Source organism: Oryzias latipes, chromosome 14 (genome assembly GCF_053564925.1).
Source record: "Oryzias latipes strain Hd-rR chromosome 14, Olatipes_Hd-rR_3.1".
Taxonomy (NCBI): Eukaryota; Metazoa; Chordata; class Actinopteri; order Beloniformes; family Adrianichthyidae; genus Oryzias; species Oryzias latipes.
Window position 1 is genome coordinate 12,920,177 of NC_136250.1, and position 16,618 is coordinate 12,936,794.

Below are 16,618 nucleotides of genomic sequence, written 5' to 3' on the forward strand. Positions count from 1 at the left end.
AGGGATACTGTCATTTCTAAGATTCAAAAGAGGCGACTATCTTCTAACAAATTGCTCTTTTTGGTTTTGAGTAATTTAGGACTTGATAATAGCTTTATTTCCAAAAATGTGCCAAGACTCATAATTAGAATTTCCTCATTTTCACCTTCACTAGAAAGAGCCTGTGTATGTGTAATTACTTCCCAGGCTAAATTTGCAGACCTATTTAGTAGACTCGCCACATTAGAGCAAAGGTACGTTCTATAAATTCTCCTTTATAATGCGGAGAATGCAATTTGCTGCCCCTAATTTCATGCCGATTGTTGTCGCACCACCAACGACTGTGTTTGCAGTATGAGGCGTGTCTTTTTGCTTTAGCTTCAGTCCACTCGCTTTCACTATGGAGGTGTCACAGCTCACCTAGGAAAATCCCCACAGCACATATTTGGTGTCAATGAGTGTATTAAAGCTTTGTTCGGGACGAGCTGAAGCAGCTGAGGGCAGGTGTCGGGTAAAAAAGGCTTGTTTGCACAAATCCTTGGAAAGAGATCACTAATTAGTGGCCTGACATTTAGATGTAGCTCCTTTTTGACAACTTGCTTCTCAGCTTTTATGCTATTTATTTACTCCTTGGCCAAAAAGCAGCAACATGTTTTTATTGATTTAATGTTTTTAAGTATGTATGAAACATGCAGACAAATGAAGAATCACAGCAATATACCAAGGATAAAAAAAGGATGTAAAATAGTTTCATTATCTTTGTCAACTTTTGTTACTTAGTGAGGTCTGACATTCAGAGCCCATTTCATACAAATTGAATTTAAAACAAAATAAATAAATAGACAATAGCCACAAATAAGTTAAAAAATCAGAAACAAAACACTAATTTGTGACCACAAAATAGTTCATTAATATAAACGTTATACTGATTTGTGACCGCGAAATAGTTAAAATATACGAACAAAATATTCATTTGTGACGTCGAAATAGTTAAAATTTATTAAGGAAATACTAATTTGCGACCATGAAATAGTTCAAACGTACAAAAATTACTCAATTGTGGCCACAAAACTGTTAAAAAGAATGAACAAAATACTCATTTGTGACGTTGAAATAGTTAAAATATACAAACGAAACACTACACTAAGTAAATTTTATAAACATAGTACTAATTTCTGACAAAAGAATGCTTTAATCATACAAATCAAATACTAACTTTTTCCCCCAAAACAGTTAACTCTCATGAACAAAATACTATTTCGTGGCCACTAAATACTACAAACGGCATACTTATTTGTGGCTACAAAATAGTTAACTTGTTTAACCCTTTTGCTATCTCAGATGACCCCACCCTTACATTGACATGTTCTCCCTACCATGACAAAGGTGGATAAAGGTGGAAAGATTTCATGTAATCCATGGACACCAGTGAAGTTCACAAATCATTGAAGAACAAAGGTTCAGAGCACTGTCTAGTGGGTCTATATGACCCAACTCCCAATGTTAAAGTGCCTAGGATAGCACAAGGGTTAAACAAAATACACATTTGTTTCCACAAAATAGTTTCATCGGGCTAACGAAATACTACTTCATGGCCACAAAATAGTTATGTTGTATTAACAAAATGCTAATTTGGGATGACAATACTGGTCAATTGTGCAAACAAATCACTAGTTTGTGGCCACAAAATAGTTCAAATGTGGGAAAGAAATACTTGTTTTTGTAAGTCATATGTGGTGACGGTGTAAGTTACATGTATAGTTTTATAAGTAGCATTTATTTGATTTAGTTTACGAAAAGTACTTCAAAACTACCACATGGAGGAGGCGCTCACCGTTCAAACCTCAACATGACTTTTTTTTTTAAGGGAAACATGAGATTTATTTATTTGAAGGAGGAACAACTTGATATTAAAATGAGCATTTATCCCTCTTTCATTCTACTGTTAGACTGTAATAGTTTAATCACCATCAGGCGGGGGACTGAAGCGTGACCTATAAAATGTGTCAGAGCTATTTTCTTGAAACAGACCTGAAGGCTGAAACGTTGAGGTAAAAATAGAGGTAATTGCATATGGATCGGCAAAGTCTAGCACCCTAAACCTGCTTTCACTGATTACCACCTCATTATAATGCTCCGAGTGCTACACGTTCCTAATAATTGTATTACATTAATGGTGGAAAAGTGGATACAAAGGATTAATCCTCATTTGTCTGACAGGTGAAATTGTCTTCAGCTTGGATTTTATAATTAGGAAAACCTATTAGTAAAATGCAATCCTCCGAGGAATTTCAAATTCAAATTTTAAAACTTTATTTTTTGACAGTTTAGTTTTAATGTCGTAACAACAACAATTGTACAGGCAGATGTATGTATTTTTTTTAAATTATGAACACATTTATGTTATTTATTTATATTTTCCTAAACTTAGTTCTGCTTGTTGTATTTATATAAAAATATTTAGCTTTTTACCAGATCATGAAGTTCAGGTTCAGGAAGGTCATCCAGAGCAGACACATTTAGTTTCCCCCCAAAAAAATGTGGAATAAATGAGTCATTTTAATGAATGAGTCAGTTTAATTCCATTAAACTTTTATCTTATTGAAAAAACATCCATTCAGTTTTTGAGATTGACGTTTTTCTTAAAAAGAAACAATAGTTATTTTTATTAAATAAAAGATTTGCCTTATTTTTTTTCGTAAATCAAGCCTTTTATTATTTTACTTTACTTTACTTTATTTATTTATTTTTAACTTTTGGGTTAAATGAAAAAGTCACAATAAAATTTTTTTTTATTCATTATTCATTTTTTTTAAAACATGTTCTTAAATTATTAAAAAAAAAATTAAAAAATCCTTAAATTGCAGATTTGAATGCAACAAAGTCTACATGTTAACTTTAACTGTGTGTTAAAAAAAAAACGTTGCTTTTTCCCCTCCATTTTCTAAAATCTATGTTATAAAAATGTCTAAAAATGTCCACCGCTCCCTGCTTGTTGGCATCTCTTGCCTGTATTGCGCCATCTGTGAATGACTGAACCCGTTTAGGCATTAAAATGAGCGTTATGGGTGAACAACTAAGGGGCCAACTGCTCATTTTAAGGCCCCCGAGCAGCTCAATATGAAACTATTCAGGTTCTCAGATGTCAAATATTCAGCTCTCTGAATCAATTTTCTGCCTGTTTATGGGTGTGTGAGCAGGCATATTTTTTGGTGTGTACAAATGTCCACGTGCACATGCGTGTGTGCATGTGGAATGCCAAGCGTCCTGCCGGTGCAGTGTGCAACTCTGATGCTTTCAGAGCACCAGAGCATTTAGTGGGATAGATTTTCCAAAGTTTTGAGCAGTAAACAGCAAACAAGATGACTATTTTCTTTTTTAACACACAGACAGAAAGGGTAAACTTTTGAAGTAATCTTTTTCCTCTTTTCTCTGTCTCTTGGAGAACTCCGTGTAAGAAATATCCTTTCATATCAGTCCTGAAGATTGGTAAGGTGTTCTCCGGAAAAGGAAAATAAAAAGACCTTGCCTGTAAATCTCCAGAGATTTCTAACAAGTCCCCTATCTTCAAGACAAGGACCATAAAACATGGGAGGAAAGAGAAAGAAAAAAGGAGGGAGAATGGAAGAGAAGTAGAATACAGGTCTTGGTGGAAAAAAGGTGCAAAATTAAGGAGGCACTGCATGAGAGCTCCTAGAAAAATTCTTCAACACTAAATGATGCAAAAACCTCCTCTTTTTCCTTCTGTTAACTGGAGGGGATTCTTTCTAGCTTCTTTGTGTTCATGTTAATGTTTTGTTCTGTCTTTTGATTGCCGTATTTTCCATATTACACATTTAAAATATAACTGTTTTAAAAAACAACAATGCGTTGTATTAATGATCTGGTGTGCCTTAAATATAGAATTGTTCTGGTAATGTTTACTGATGTTGAAAATATTTTTAGAGGCACGCAGCGCTCTGTCTAAATGTCGGTCGTTTTTTTTGTACAAGTTGCAATCAAGGTTGGGTGTTATTGTAATTATGCTAACGTGCCTAGCGTGTAGCGGTGTGGGACTGTGTTTTTTATTTTTCGTGAACAAGATAGCGTTAGCGTAGTCATATTAACAATTGTTTTCCTGGTCTCCGGCGCTTTTTTAAGAGTTACAAACATTGTTGGAAGTTCCGGGGTATGTCAATACGCTAACGCGGCTAACGTGTAGCGGTGTGGACTGTCGCTGTGTCCGAATTCCTTCACTACTTACTAAATAGTGCACTATTTCTGCGAAAAAACCAGTGTGCATCGATTCTCACTAGATTGGTGAATATAGACCACAATGCTTTGCGTCTGAGCAATTTTGGCAAAATTCTTTTTTATTTAAATGTATTTTTTAAAACAAAATATCAATGTTTTTATCTTTAGAAGACAGTGGACTTATTAATGATTGTCGCAAAACGCTCATATAAATTAGATTTTATCTTCGTGAAAATCGTTGACGTCATATTTGCCCTTTGAAAAAAAAAAAAGTAGTGAGCATGGTGTTTGAATTACTTTTAAAAGCCAGGGAACTACATAGTCCTGCACTATATAGTTTTTTAGTAGTTAGGCGTTGGAGTGGGAATTCGGACATAGCCTGTGTTTTTCTTTTCCTGATACCATCAAGTTTGGGAGATAGCGTAGTCATAGTAACATCAGTCTTACCGTATCGGTCTGTTTTTTACGTGTTGCAAACAAGGTTGGAAGTCACAGGTATAGTCAATAAGCTAACGTGTAGCGGTGTTGGACTGTGTTTTTTTATTTATCGTGATACAAGCAAGCGTTAGCGTAGTCATAGTAACAATTGTTTTCGCGGTATTGTCACAAACAAGTATTAGAATTACTATGAACGCAGTTAATAAAGAGTTAAGAAAGTTGGAATAATAAAGTTTGACTAAAGAGTTGATAAAGTCTGACTGACTGACGAACATACTGACTTTGGTCTTGTTAAATGCGCCCTATAGTTTGGTGAGCCTTATTTATTAGATAAATTCAAAAGTAAACCATTCATTCATGCACCATGATTCAGTGTGCCGTTAAAGTTAGACATTAAATAATTCAAAATAATCTATCTTTGTTTGTATTCACTTTGTAAAACAAAGATCTGCAGATGCACTAGTGTTTGCAAAATCAGAACAATATGGCCGCCAAAGAAATGGCAGCTCTGTTTTTGTCATTTTGGGACAGAAAGGTGACATCTTCAAAGAAAAACAGCGAATCGTGTTCTAACCCTATTTCTCTTTCATATTAAAGGCTTCCGTCTGGGAGCAGACGAGGATTTTTCTCTCCTTTGAATGGAAGTTCAGAAGAATAGAGTTGAGTTTTTTTTTTTTTTTAAAAAAGGCATCTGTTCTGGGGATGGGTCTGTATTTAAATGAGGATAGGGCTAAAAAAAAAGTCCACATTTACCCACAGAAGCTTCTCAAAGTCATTGTGAAGGATAAGATATAGTGGGTGCCCAGAAAAATATGTTCCTCCTTATGGACCGGGGCAGCTGTTCTGCTACTTTTTTAGCTGCAGGGGGAAAATGTATTCCTCTGCAAAATACAATAGAGTTGATGGGCGAGAGCTGTCTCCTCACTGACCTGCCTCTCACAAGGACTTAATGAAGTAGGGCTGGTGACGGTGTCCCACTGAACTCAGCATGGCAGATGGAGACTGAGAGAAAATCATTTCTGTCACTGGGAGAGAAAAAAAAAGAAAAAGAATCTCCACAAGCCATTTACCGTAGTGGAGTATGGCCCATTTTACATTCCACAAAGCCCAGCTTTGCCTCAGAAAGGCATGAGGGGCAATAGAGGTGGAGGGACGGTGTCGATACGGAATATACATGAAGCTATTCAGCAAGCGTCGAATTCTGTTTGCTTTGCTGTGGCGCTATCACTCCCTCACACGCACACACACATATTTAAGTTCCCAGATGGGTTGTTGACATGGAAAGGAGAACAGCCACATCGAGACACAGACAGCCGAATGTATATTGTGAAAATTTGCACTTTTCTCATTATAAAACTGTGTCAGTTGAATGAGCAAACACCTGCCACGGTTCTGTACTAATACAAACTGTCCCTGGATACATGAAAGGACAGGGAGGGGAAGGACGGACGGCGGAAAGCCAAGAGGAAGAAGAAGAAAAAAAGAGAGCACTGAGAAGACGGAGGAGAGGAAATAAAGGGGTGAAATGAAATCTACAAACACGGCGGGCCAAAAGGGGGAAGGATTGTGGCCGTTTGGTTTGACCTTAAAGCTGCAGGAGCGGAGGATCCAACGCTGAATAGGACGATACAGGCTGCCTGTGCTCAAAGATGCCGTTTGGTTTGTACACAGACGAGCAGAAGGATTGGCGGTTGTCGACGCCTAGATTTGAGCACCAGCAGGGGGCGCTCACAGAAGATTTTGACTTCTAGCCTCGTGTTCATTAAGAGAAAACATCTGACCTCAAATTTCAAAATGTGCAGAAATTCAAGACAAATGTACAAAGTTGATTTTTTTTTTTCAACCACGATGTCCTTTAATACTAGGGGTGTAGGAAAAACATCGATTCGGTAAAAAAAAACATTTTTGCATCGAGTGATTTGTTGATGTGATTTGCACTTCAGGGCCACCATACTTTAAGTCTTTGCTGAAAAAACTAATAAACAGACCATTCAGAATCAAAACTCAAACTATTTTTTTTATAAAATAGCTTAGTTATTTTGACTTAATGACCTAAACCAACAGCTTTTTCAATTTATGGAGAAATGATGCCTTTTTTTAACATAAGAATCTGTCAGACAGTTTAGCTCTTTTAGTTGTGGCTTATGAAAACTTCAGAAATTGGATTTTCCATAATGCAGATCTTCCAGGTAATGCTACTACAATTTTACCAAGTTTGTCCAATCTGTATCATGTTTGTTTCACTGTGTTTCACCTCCACACCTGGGCTGTCTTCGGTGAAAGCTAAATAGCACACGCTCTTAAAACTACCGTAACTCTTTGGCTATTTGAGCAAATAACAAAATTCCATCGGATTTAGAGAAGGAAAAAACAGTTTTGCGTCAAAATCTAACGCTTGACAGAAGTAATATATTGCATAATGGTGCACAGCCACTTTCCTCTGCGCCCGAATCAGCCGATTAACGTATGTTCCGTAATATGTTGCATATCAGTGCAGCGCTGCCTTTCTCTGCTTCAATTGTAGTTATGTAGATTAGAGTATTTCAAATGTTACGTTGTGGTAATCCAAAGAGCATCAAGGGTTATTGTTAAAAAGCACTAGATTTGCATTGTTCCTTCTTCTGCTCTTTTCCATGAATTTAAGCTCACCACTGCCCCCTCTGGTAAAGGTTGGAAATGCAGTTATGCTAGGACATCCAATTACCCCAGGCTGCAGTGTGTAGAGTAGACTGAGGCCTGGCTCAATGTGGGCGGGTTAAACGCACTGCGCTCCGCCCACTGTATGTGATTCTTCTTCGCCACCGCAATTGGTATTTTTTTTCTCGCATTTTATAATGCAGATTCTGGAGTGTATTCTGGGATGATTAAATTAAGGCTCACCTTTACTTTTTATTTTTTATTTTTAGGAAACTAATAGTTGTTTTTTTTCAAAGAAAAAGTACACCCTTTTTTAAGAGTTTTGCTGTTGTCTTTTTTTGTTGTCATGTATGGGTGAAGGGAAGGCAGCAAAACTGGGATGTGTTGGTCGCAAACGAAATGGCTCCTATCTCATATAAATAAATCTCATATTGGGAGGGGGAGGGGGAGGGCAATAAATATATTTTCATTATTTGCTGCCAACGACCTGTATAGGAATAATTTACACACACTAATTGCATTTCAAAGAGTAATGTAATGCAGACTTGTCATTGTCAGTAATTGTGTATTTAGTTCATTTGCTTTCAGAGTTTCATTCAGTTTTTAGTCCGACTATCAGGCGCTGTAAATGTCAAAAATGAAAGCTGCTCTAAAGGAATAAAAGTCATCCTTTTGTGCAGCTAAACTCAGCTGGTTCTCTTTTAACCCCCCCCTCCTTAGATTTAAAGAGAAAATATCACCCCCTCCCCCCCCATCTCTTCTGTCCATTTCTGCTGTGGAACAGAGGGCCTGGTGGCTTTGGTGTCACGCTCCTTTACACAGTGTTCTGTGATTGGTCTTGGCTGTGCCGGGGGAAGCTTCGGCGCGGGCGGCTCGCTGAGCCAACATTCATCAGCACTTGTAATTATTTGGAAAATGTCGCCGCTTCCGCAGAGCTTCTGAAGCCAGCCTCCCATGCTCTGGCAGACTAACAATTGTCACGTCTCGAGGTGGAACGTGTCGGGGGCCGCTAAGAAAATGCCACTTAAATGTCCCCCCACCCTCGCACACGTGCGCGCCGCCAACTCCATGTTCTTAACATGCAATGACACACGCAGAGGGTTGCCGGCCCTTTGCTGAAGGTAGAAGGACTTGTTGGGTTCTTTTGGACAGTGCTCAGTTGTCTGTTTCCTGCCAGTGAAGTTATTTTTAGAAGTGGCTGAAGCAAAATGGATCATTTTTTTAATAAAAAGTTTTGTAGAAAGAGGGAATGATAGTGATAAAATAATATCTAGTGCTGCAATAATTGAGACAAAAATTATTTCTATTACCTCAAATGTATTAATATTTTTGTCACACAATCACACACACATGCTCACACATGTACACCTAGGGACACTTTAATTACCTATGAAGCATGTTTTTGGATTCTGGGAGGAAGCCGGAGAAAATGCACGTGCACGGGGAGAACGTGCACACAGAAGCATCCCAGCCGGGATTTGAACCAGGGCCTTCTCGCTGTGAGGCTAACCGCTGTTCCACCGTGCAGCCCTTTAGCCTAATCCAAAAAAGAGATAAATAAAGTGAAACCATCCAGTTCCAGGATGTGTCACATGCTGCTTGTCAGAGGAGTTGTTCAGTGAGGCGGGTTGGCGGGTGAGGAGGATGGAGGCGGGGCTTCATTGCAATGTTTAGTGAGCCAGTAAATGTGTTTTTTGACATTTCCCTGCTTGTAGTTTCTGGCCCAGCAAAAAATTGGGCAAAGAGCCGGGTCGGAGCGCCGCAGCTTCCGGAGTCCCACGTGTTCTCAGAGGAGAGTGAGGCTCACGCTGACCCCATCTTTATGGTGCTTGGAACACACATACCTGTGCATGCCCAAAAGCACAACGGCAGGATTCGTCATTGCCCAAACTGCCAGATCGTTTGACTGAAAGGGATTTGGTGGTCTCGCACTGATAACTGTATTTTACCCATGAGCACATGGGAGCAGAGAATCACCTAAAACAGCCTCTCACACCGCCTCCATGCCAGATAATCTGAAGAACCAGGAGGGAAAAAACACCAACGTGATGAGAGCTGAGAGCGAGCAGCTGTCCTTCAGCCAAACTGATTACCACTGTGTTAGCGGTTAACGATGGCGTTTAGCCTGGAAGCGGCAAACCAAAGCCGTCTGTCCCTTGGGAAGCCCGACGACATGAAAGGGTGCGTTCCGGCAGCATTTCTGCGCCAGCGGAGGCCTCGCCAGTGACGCAGCTCGAGCGGCAGACTGCACCTGCCACGGCGAGGAACTCAGCGATGTCTGACAGTGACAAAGGTTCGCTTTGCAGAGTCACCCAACCCCCGCTGGAGCTCAGTTGGAGCTTCACTTACACCAACCCTGCTGATTGTATGTGCACAAATCTGTCATTTAGTTCAAAAACGCCTGAGTCTCCAAATAAATAAACAGCCCCCCTTCAAGTGGAAAAGTAAGAAGAGAAAATATGTTAGAAAACAAATTATGTAGCAATAAAACATTCATAATGGAATGAGAAGAATTATTCATGGCATCATATAATTTCCCCTCATTAAACAAAAAGATTCACTAATTTAAAAAAAATCACATTTCTCTGTAAAACACAGCAGTCATCTGCATATTAGATTACAAAAACTGAAACATTATTTTTTTGTTTTCTAGAACAATTCTCTACTAATAAATGTATACAATCAGACTAGGAACTATTTTCATCGCCTATATTTTTACCTTCTCATCCTCCAAAAAAGTGATGTCAATAAAACAGAATTAGGTTTAGATTTCTGTGCTTTTATTTTGGTAATTTCCCGCGAGTGTTATCTGCTTATTACAAATTCGCCAGCATAGCTCCAGCCAAATGAAAGATATCCTTGACGCGTTCATCTTGAGCAGAGTTGGCTGTGGCTTTTGGTGGGACGAAGAATGAGGTCGACTCAGAGCTCTGGCTTTAAACGAGACTTTAACGAGACTAAATCAGTATTTTCAACACCAAAACCATCACAAACTTGAATTTAGAGCTACTTAAACCCAACATTAAAAGAAAATATGTTGATTTCATGTTAGAAATAAAAAACCCAAAGCCTTTGGTCACATTTATTCCCCATACCACTCTACCACCACCTCCAACCAGCCCAATTTAAACAGTAAAACTATGGTTCTTCATTTGCATTTCTGTGATGTTTTTAGCAGCTAGAACCAAAACAATGACATGAATCTGTTTTTTTTAACACTCCACATTTCTATTCTTTTTTTTATTCATAGCGCCACATTTTGTCCTTTCATAATCGAGATTTCACTGGATTGTTAAAAATGTGTTTCACTCAAAGCGTGATGTCAAGTTTAAAGACCGCCGAGTCGCTTTCAGCTCAGCATCTCATCTCTGCAGATCTATTTAAACTCCAGCATCTTGCCAAATTCTCATTAGGCCTCTCTGTCTGCGCCTTTTATTGCCGTATTGATTTCTTTCTCTTTATGTCCTCTGGCAGATTACATTGTCATATAAATTAATGTCTGCAGCCATAAGAAGGAAGCAAAAACTGAAGGAGTAACGTGGACGGAAGGTTTAGCTGGAAATGATTTTCCAAATGTACATTTTTATGTTTGTCCATTAAAAAATACCCAAATTAATTATATTTTTATCGGGTTTTTCTCCAAGCAATATTTTTATTGAAATGTAAGAACATATCATGTGTTTCTTCCAAAAAAGTAGTAACATTTGGCTAAGACGGTCAGACGGATAAGGAACAGTGAGAACATTGTTGATTTCTTTTTCCGCGTTTTGTGTGGTTTCCGTCTGCAGCTTTGAGAGACAACAGGATTGAACTTGTGCGCGCGTCTTCGTCAGAGCTGACCATCAGCATCAGTGACGTCTCGCTGTCCGACGAGGGCATGTACACCTGCTCCCTGTTCACCATGCCCGTCAGAACAGCCAAAGCCTACCTGACCGTTCTGGGTAAGTGCAGAAGTTCATTCATGACTCAGCTTTTTTTTTTGTTAAGTCATTTATTCTTTTGTTTAGCACCCATGGACTGTATATGACAACTGTACAGGAAGTACACGCTGGTTCCTAGAAGCCAAAATCTGTCATTATATTGATCAAAATAATCATTCTTGCTCTGATGCCTTTTTAATTTTAACATGTTGTTGAAAATCCTGCTCTGACCAATCAGATGCCTCAATAAAAGTATGTCGCTCATTTGAAATATTTGACTTACAGATTCTCTGCGCCTGCTTTCAGGTGGTAGGGGTGGGGCCTTCCAGCAAGCCCTCTCCTGATTGGCGAGACTGGTTGCCATAGCAATGTTGAGTCAGACTAAAGCTGTGAATGTAGAAATGTGTCCATATGGATGAGCTTGTAGATTTGATGTGAGAACGTGTAAAGTGGAGTGTGAGAACCACAAATCTGCATCTGCATTCCCATTTTGTATGTGTTCATTTAGAGTTACAACCTCAAATCGCCGACTGCAACTGCACTCGGACTCATGACACATTCCTTACGAGACATTTGTGTCAAAACTGATCTGTTTCCGATAATGGACCAGGGGGGTCAACCTATCAGAGTGCAGAACTCAGAGACAGAAAAACAATCGTTTTTACTTTTAAATGCATTTGTAGTTCACTCTCTGTGTTAATACACAACGATTGAGAGACTTGCTGTCACATTTGGACGTTTGTCAGAAGAGTTATTGAGGCCGGAAGTCTGAATTTGGGAGTGTCTCTCATAACTTTACCAAATCTTCTGAGTCCTGCACTCTGATTGGTTGACACCCCCTCCCCCCTTTGTTCCATTAATGGACACAGATTGGTTTTCGCGAGGCAAGGCAAGGCAAGGCAAGGCAAGTTTATTTGTATAGCACAATTCGTACACAAAGTAATTCAAGGTGCTTCACAAAACAGAAAAATGCATTAAAATCACAATACATCATAGAAATAATCAACGTAAAATTTACTTTAAAAGAAAAGGAAAAAAATTTGAAAATTGATTTAAAAATAAAGGAAGGAAAGGAAAGAAAAGTGCAGATAGAACCTTTCAGTCATATACACGGATAAACAGAAATGTTTTAGCGAGGAATGTGTCAAAGGTCCGTGCGCAGTTGTAGCGCGCTGTGATTCGCCACAGCAGATTTGCCCTGCACAAACATTGTCTCATTTTCTGCTAGTCTGCTTATTATAATTCCAATTAGTTGTTTTTTTTTTCTCTGTCTAATGTTAATAGATGTGTTAGAGCACTCTAGGACCATTAGCTTGAGTCTCTGTGTTAACAAGCGCTGGGAAAATGAGAGACATTAAAGGCTAGCACTCAGGGAAGATACGGAGAAAATGATTGCGCAATACTAAACAATAGTTAATGGTCCACACGAGGCAAACGGAGACACGGCTTCAATAATCGTAGCAAACGATCGGGGACGGCTTTATCTGACAGCAGGGGCTGGAAATGAACACGATTAATAATCATTTGGAAAATAAACATTTAGGCCTTCCCGCTCAAATTATTTGCTGCACAAATAAAAGCCAGCTTGTAAATATTACAGCAAACAAAGAGGAAAAAAAAGATTTGTGGAGCTAATATGGCTCTGCACAATGAGCTAAATTTATTATCAGGAATTTTTATTGCATTTGTATCAAAGAATAACAGGAATTTTTCAGACATTGAAAAAATATTTTGCTAAGATTTTTTACAAAATTCTACAACATGAGGGTTGAGTGAAGGTGGGGCATCCCTTGTACAGGTCCCTAGTCTGTTGCAGCCATCAAATCTCAAATTGACACAATGTGTAAAATAAACAAGTAATAAAGCATACGCTGACCAATCACACAATCAGAAACTATTTTTACTGCAGTTTTATTTTTTTTTACCTTCAGCAATGTTTAGCTACCCTTTACTGAACTGATGGGCTGTATGGGGTGTTCCCTGCCTTCGCCCAATAGTAGCTGGGATAGGCTCCAGCAACTCAATTATCCCCAAAAGGGATTTAATGGGTTTAGTGCATGGATGGATTTATGGTTTTTAGCCATCTCAATTCCTGTTTTAACTCATTGGTCTCAGGTAAGTCACAGGACAAGGAACCATGAGAAAAATAGCACAAATAAGCCTTCGGTCAAGGTTAAGAAACAAAGACATTATCGTCATTTTGCAATCTTGAATAAATATAACAGTGATCTCTTGAAATTAACTGACTTAGCTTGGTTTATAGGCTAACACATGACTCGGCTCCAGTAGCACTTCTGAGCGCGGAACCACAGCATATAAAACAATTACCAACACAGGAAGCTTTAACTGAATATTTCAAACAACAGCACCTGCCTACATTAAATCTGCACATGTTGTGTTGTAGCATATGCTACTCTAGACTATTCATGTTTAACGCTGTTTTCTTACATCTCCACTTACTGTGAATGTTGGTGCCGTCCCATTCATTTTAACATCAAGACTAGAGGACTTCAGATAAATAATAGCCTTCTTAACTAATTCTGTATTCTTATCCACGTTTTATTATGTAATTTAGTCCAATCCAATCTATATATTCATCAATTTTCTGAAACCAGTTTCCCTTTGACGGTCACAAAGATACTGGAGCCCATCCCTGCCAATGTCGGGGGTAGCCAATCCTAATCTAAAAAAATCTAATCTAATCCAATCCAATCCAATCCAGACATTCATCAATTTTCTGAAACTAGCGTTGAATATACAGTCACGAGGATACTGGAGCCTATCCCTGCCAATGTCGGGGGTAGTCATTCCTAATCTAATCTAATCTAATCTAGTGAAATTTTGTTTAATCTGGTCCAATCTTAAGAAAATGTGATCAAATCTAAAAGGTTTAAAATTTTCCATCCATTGAAGTTTAATAATTTCTTCAGCTGCAGTTGAAAACAGTAAACCAGATTATTAATCACAAAATTAACACTCATACGTATCCTGACACCTGCTTCATCTTTTAGCCACGCCCACTGCCAAAAATCTAATCAATCTAATAAAAAATGAAAAAAATAAAACTCTCAATTCAGACAATGACAAAGGGAAAAAAAGAGGTAGAAGCTTTGCAGCCTTGTGACGACTCAACACAAACACGTTCTTGATCTGCTGTTATTCAGCCAGCGCAGGAAAAAATGATACAATGGAGCCTCTACACACACTTCATTTTGTATATGATGGACGGCTTAGTTGTGCCTCTCTATACTCTGCCCAGAACCAATCTGCAAAAAAAAACGGGATTTGAATAATGCAGAAAACAAGAGCCTCTTTAACCCTGAAAACGACTGCAGCAGGTAGTGAGGCAGACGCGGAAACAGGAAGTCAATGGCATTGACTGACGGACCTTTCAGTCACTCAGCCCCCCCAGGGCAGGCAGACTCACTGCTCGGCGACAATAAAGGGCAGACGCAAGTGGCTTAAAACAGTCATTAGAGTGAAGGCCGGTCATTTTCATTTCCTGGCTCGTGGGCCTTTTGCTTTAACAAATGTACACCCGCGCAGACAAAGGTGGATTTCTTTCTCTTGCCCTCTGTGCTTTGATTGACGCCATTTCAGCTTTTTATTTTGGTTGTTGTCATGGCAATTACAGGAAGGCTGTTCCAGCCAAGGTTTGTAAATTACCTGGAATTGCGTGAAACTCACAGTAGATAAAGGGCTGTTACATTTTTCATGGAGTTGAAGCAGAGGGAGATTTAGGCAGGAAAAGGACAATTGGAACAGTCTAAACGCACATATTCAACCAATATGAGAAATGTTGGGGGGGGGGGGGGGGTCCTACTTGCTGCGATTACTTTCTCCATTATGTGCCTGAGTAAAGCTCTGCTCTTTGTTGTGAATTATTTCCATCCAATCATGTAGGAGTGCCAGAAAAGCCAGAGATCAACGGCCTGAAAAAGCCCGCCGTGGAGGGGGACTACATCACACTGACCTGCATCACTCAGGGCAGCAAGCCCGCTGCCGACCTGCGCTGGTTTAGGAACGAGAAGGAGGTCAAAGGTGAGTCACACTGGGGTCTGCATTCACACGGATTACAGCTTTGGATGCACAGTGGGTGAAAAAAACATTGCAGAATCTCAGTAAGTCAGAAAAGGAGTAACGCTAAATCACGTAGTCGGAAGAATTTTAATTGTGCGTTTGTGTTTCTTTCAGTTATACAGAGGAAATTTAGAAACCTAAATACAATTAAATAGAAAAACTCCCATGTTTTTCTTTAACTATTTGTTACCATAAAATATTTTCTACAAGCCATATTGGCAAAACAAAAATCTATTTTCCAAACCTGCCAAATCCCTTTCAGGTTCTATATAATAAGTAGCCAGGTGTTGCTTATCTTAAATGCTCAACAGGCTGTATGAAGCAAAAATGCTGGATAGACTCATGAATCGATCTTCATGGAGTTGTGAGGCTTCATGGAGTTGTGAAGCTTTGTGGAGTCGTGAGGCTTCAAAGACTCGTGAGGCTTCATGGAGTTGTGAGGCTTTATTGAGTCATGAGGCTTCAAAGAGTCGAGAGGCTTCATGGAGTTGTGAGGCTTTGAGTCATGAGGCTTCAAAGAGTTGTGAGGCTTTATGGAGTCATGAGGCTTCAAAGAGTTGAGAGGCTTCATGGAGTTGTGAGGCTTTATTGAGTCATGAGGCTTCAAAGAGTCGTGAGGCTTCATGGAGTTGTGAGACTTAATTGAGTCATGAGGCTTCAAAGAGTTTTGAGGCTTTATGGAGTCATGAGGCTTCAAAGAGTCGAGAGGCTTCATGGAGTTGTGAGACTTAATTGAGTCATGAGGCTTCAAAGAGTCGTGAGGCTTCATGGAGTTTTGAGGCTTTGAGTCATGAGGCTTCAAAGAGTTGAGAGGCTTCATGGAGTTGTGAGGCTTTATTGAGTCATGAGGCTTCAAAGGGTCGTGAGGCTTTATGGAGTTGTGAGACTTAATTGAGTCATGAGGCTTCAAAGAGTCGTGAGGCTTCATGGAGTCGTGAGGCTTTATTGAGTCAAAAAGCTTAAAAAAATCGTAAGGCTTCAAAGCGTCAGTAAGCCTCACGGAGTTGTGAAGCTTTGTGGAGTCGTGAGGCTTCAAAGAGTCGTGAGACTTCATGGAGTCGTGAGGCTTTATTGAGTCATAAGGCTTCAAAGTGTCATTAAGCCTCATGGAGTTGTGAAGCTTTGTGGAGTCGTGAGGCTTTGTGGAATCATGAGGCCTTACATCTGGATTGATTTTCCCCAAAAATTCTGTTGCCTCATGACTATTTTTGAAAAATTAGTTTTACGTATTTTATTTAATAATTTTTTCATTTCATTCCTGTGTTTCTGTGCTCATTAGCGTCAGGAGGAGACGTACAGTAGCTGCCAGTTGAAACAAATGAAATCCTCTC

At 39.3% G+C, this 16,618-nt stretch overlaps 1 protein-coding gene across 4 annotated transcripts in view; it reads left to right on the plus strand.

Annotated features, from left to right (window-relative positions):
* Positions 1-16,618, plus strand: part of cadm2a (cell adhesion molecule 2a) — a 303,643-nt gene that overhangs the window by 246,236 nt on the left and 40,789 nt on the right. For all 4 annotated transcript variants that reach the window (XM_023962767.2, XM_023962769.2, XM_023962768.2 and 1 more), the window contains 2 exons: positions 11,076-11,228; positions 15,111-15,248. In XM_023962767.2, the coding sequence (XP_023818535.1) occupies positions 11,076-11,228; positions 15,111-15,248 (291 nt within the window). The remainder of the gene's footprint in view (positions 1-11,075; positions 11,229-15,110; positions 15,249-16,618) is intronic.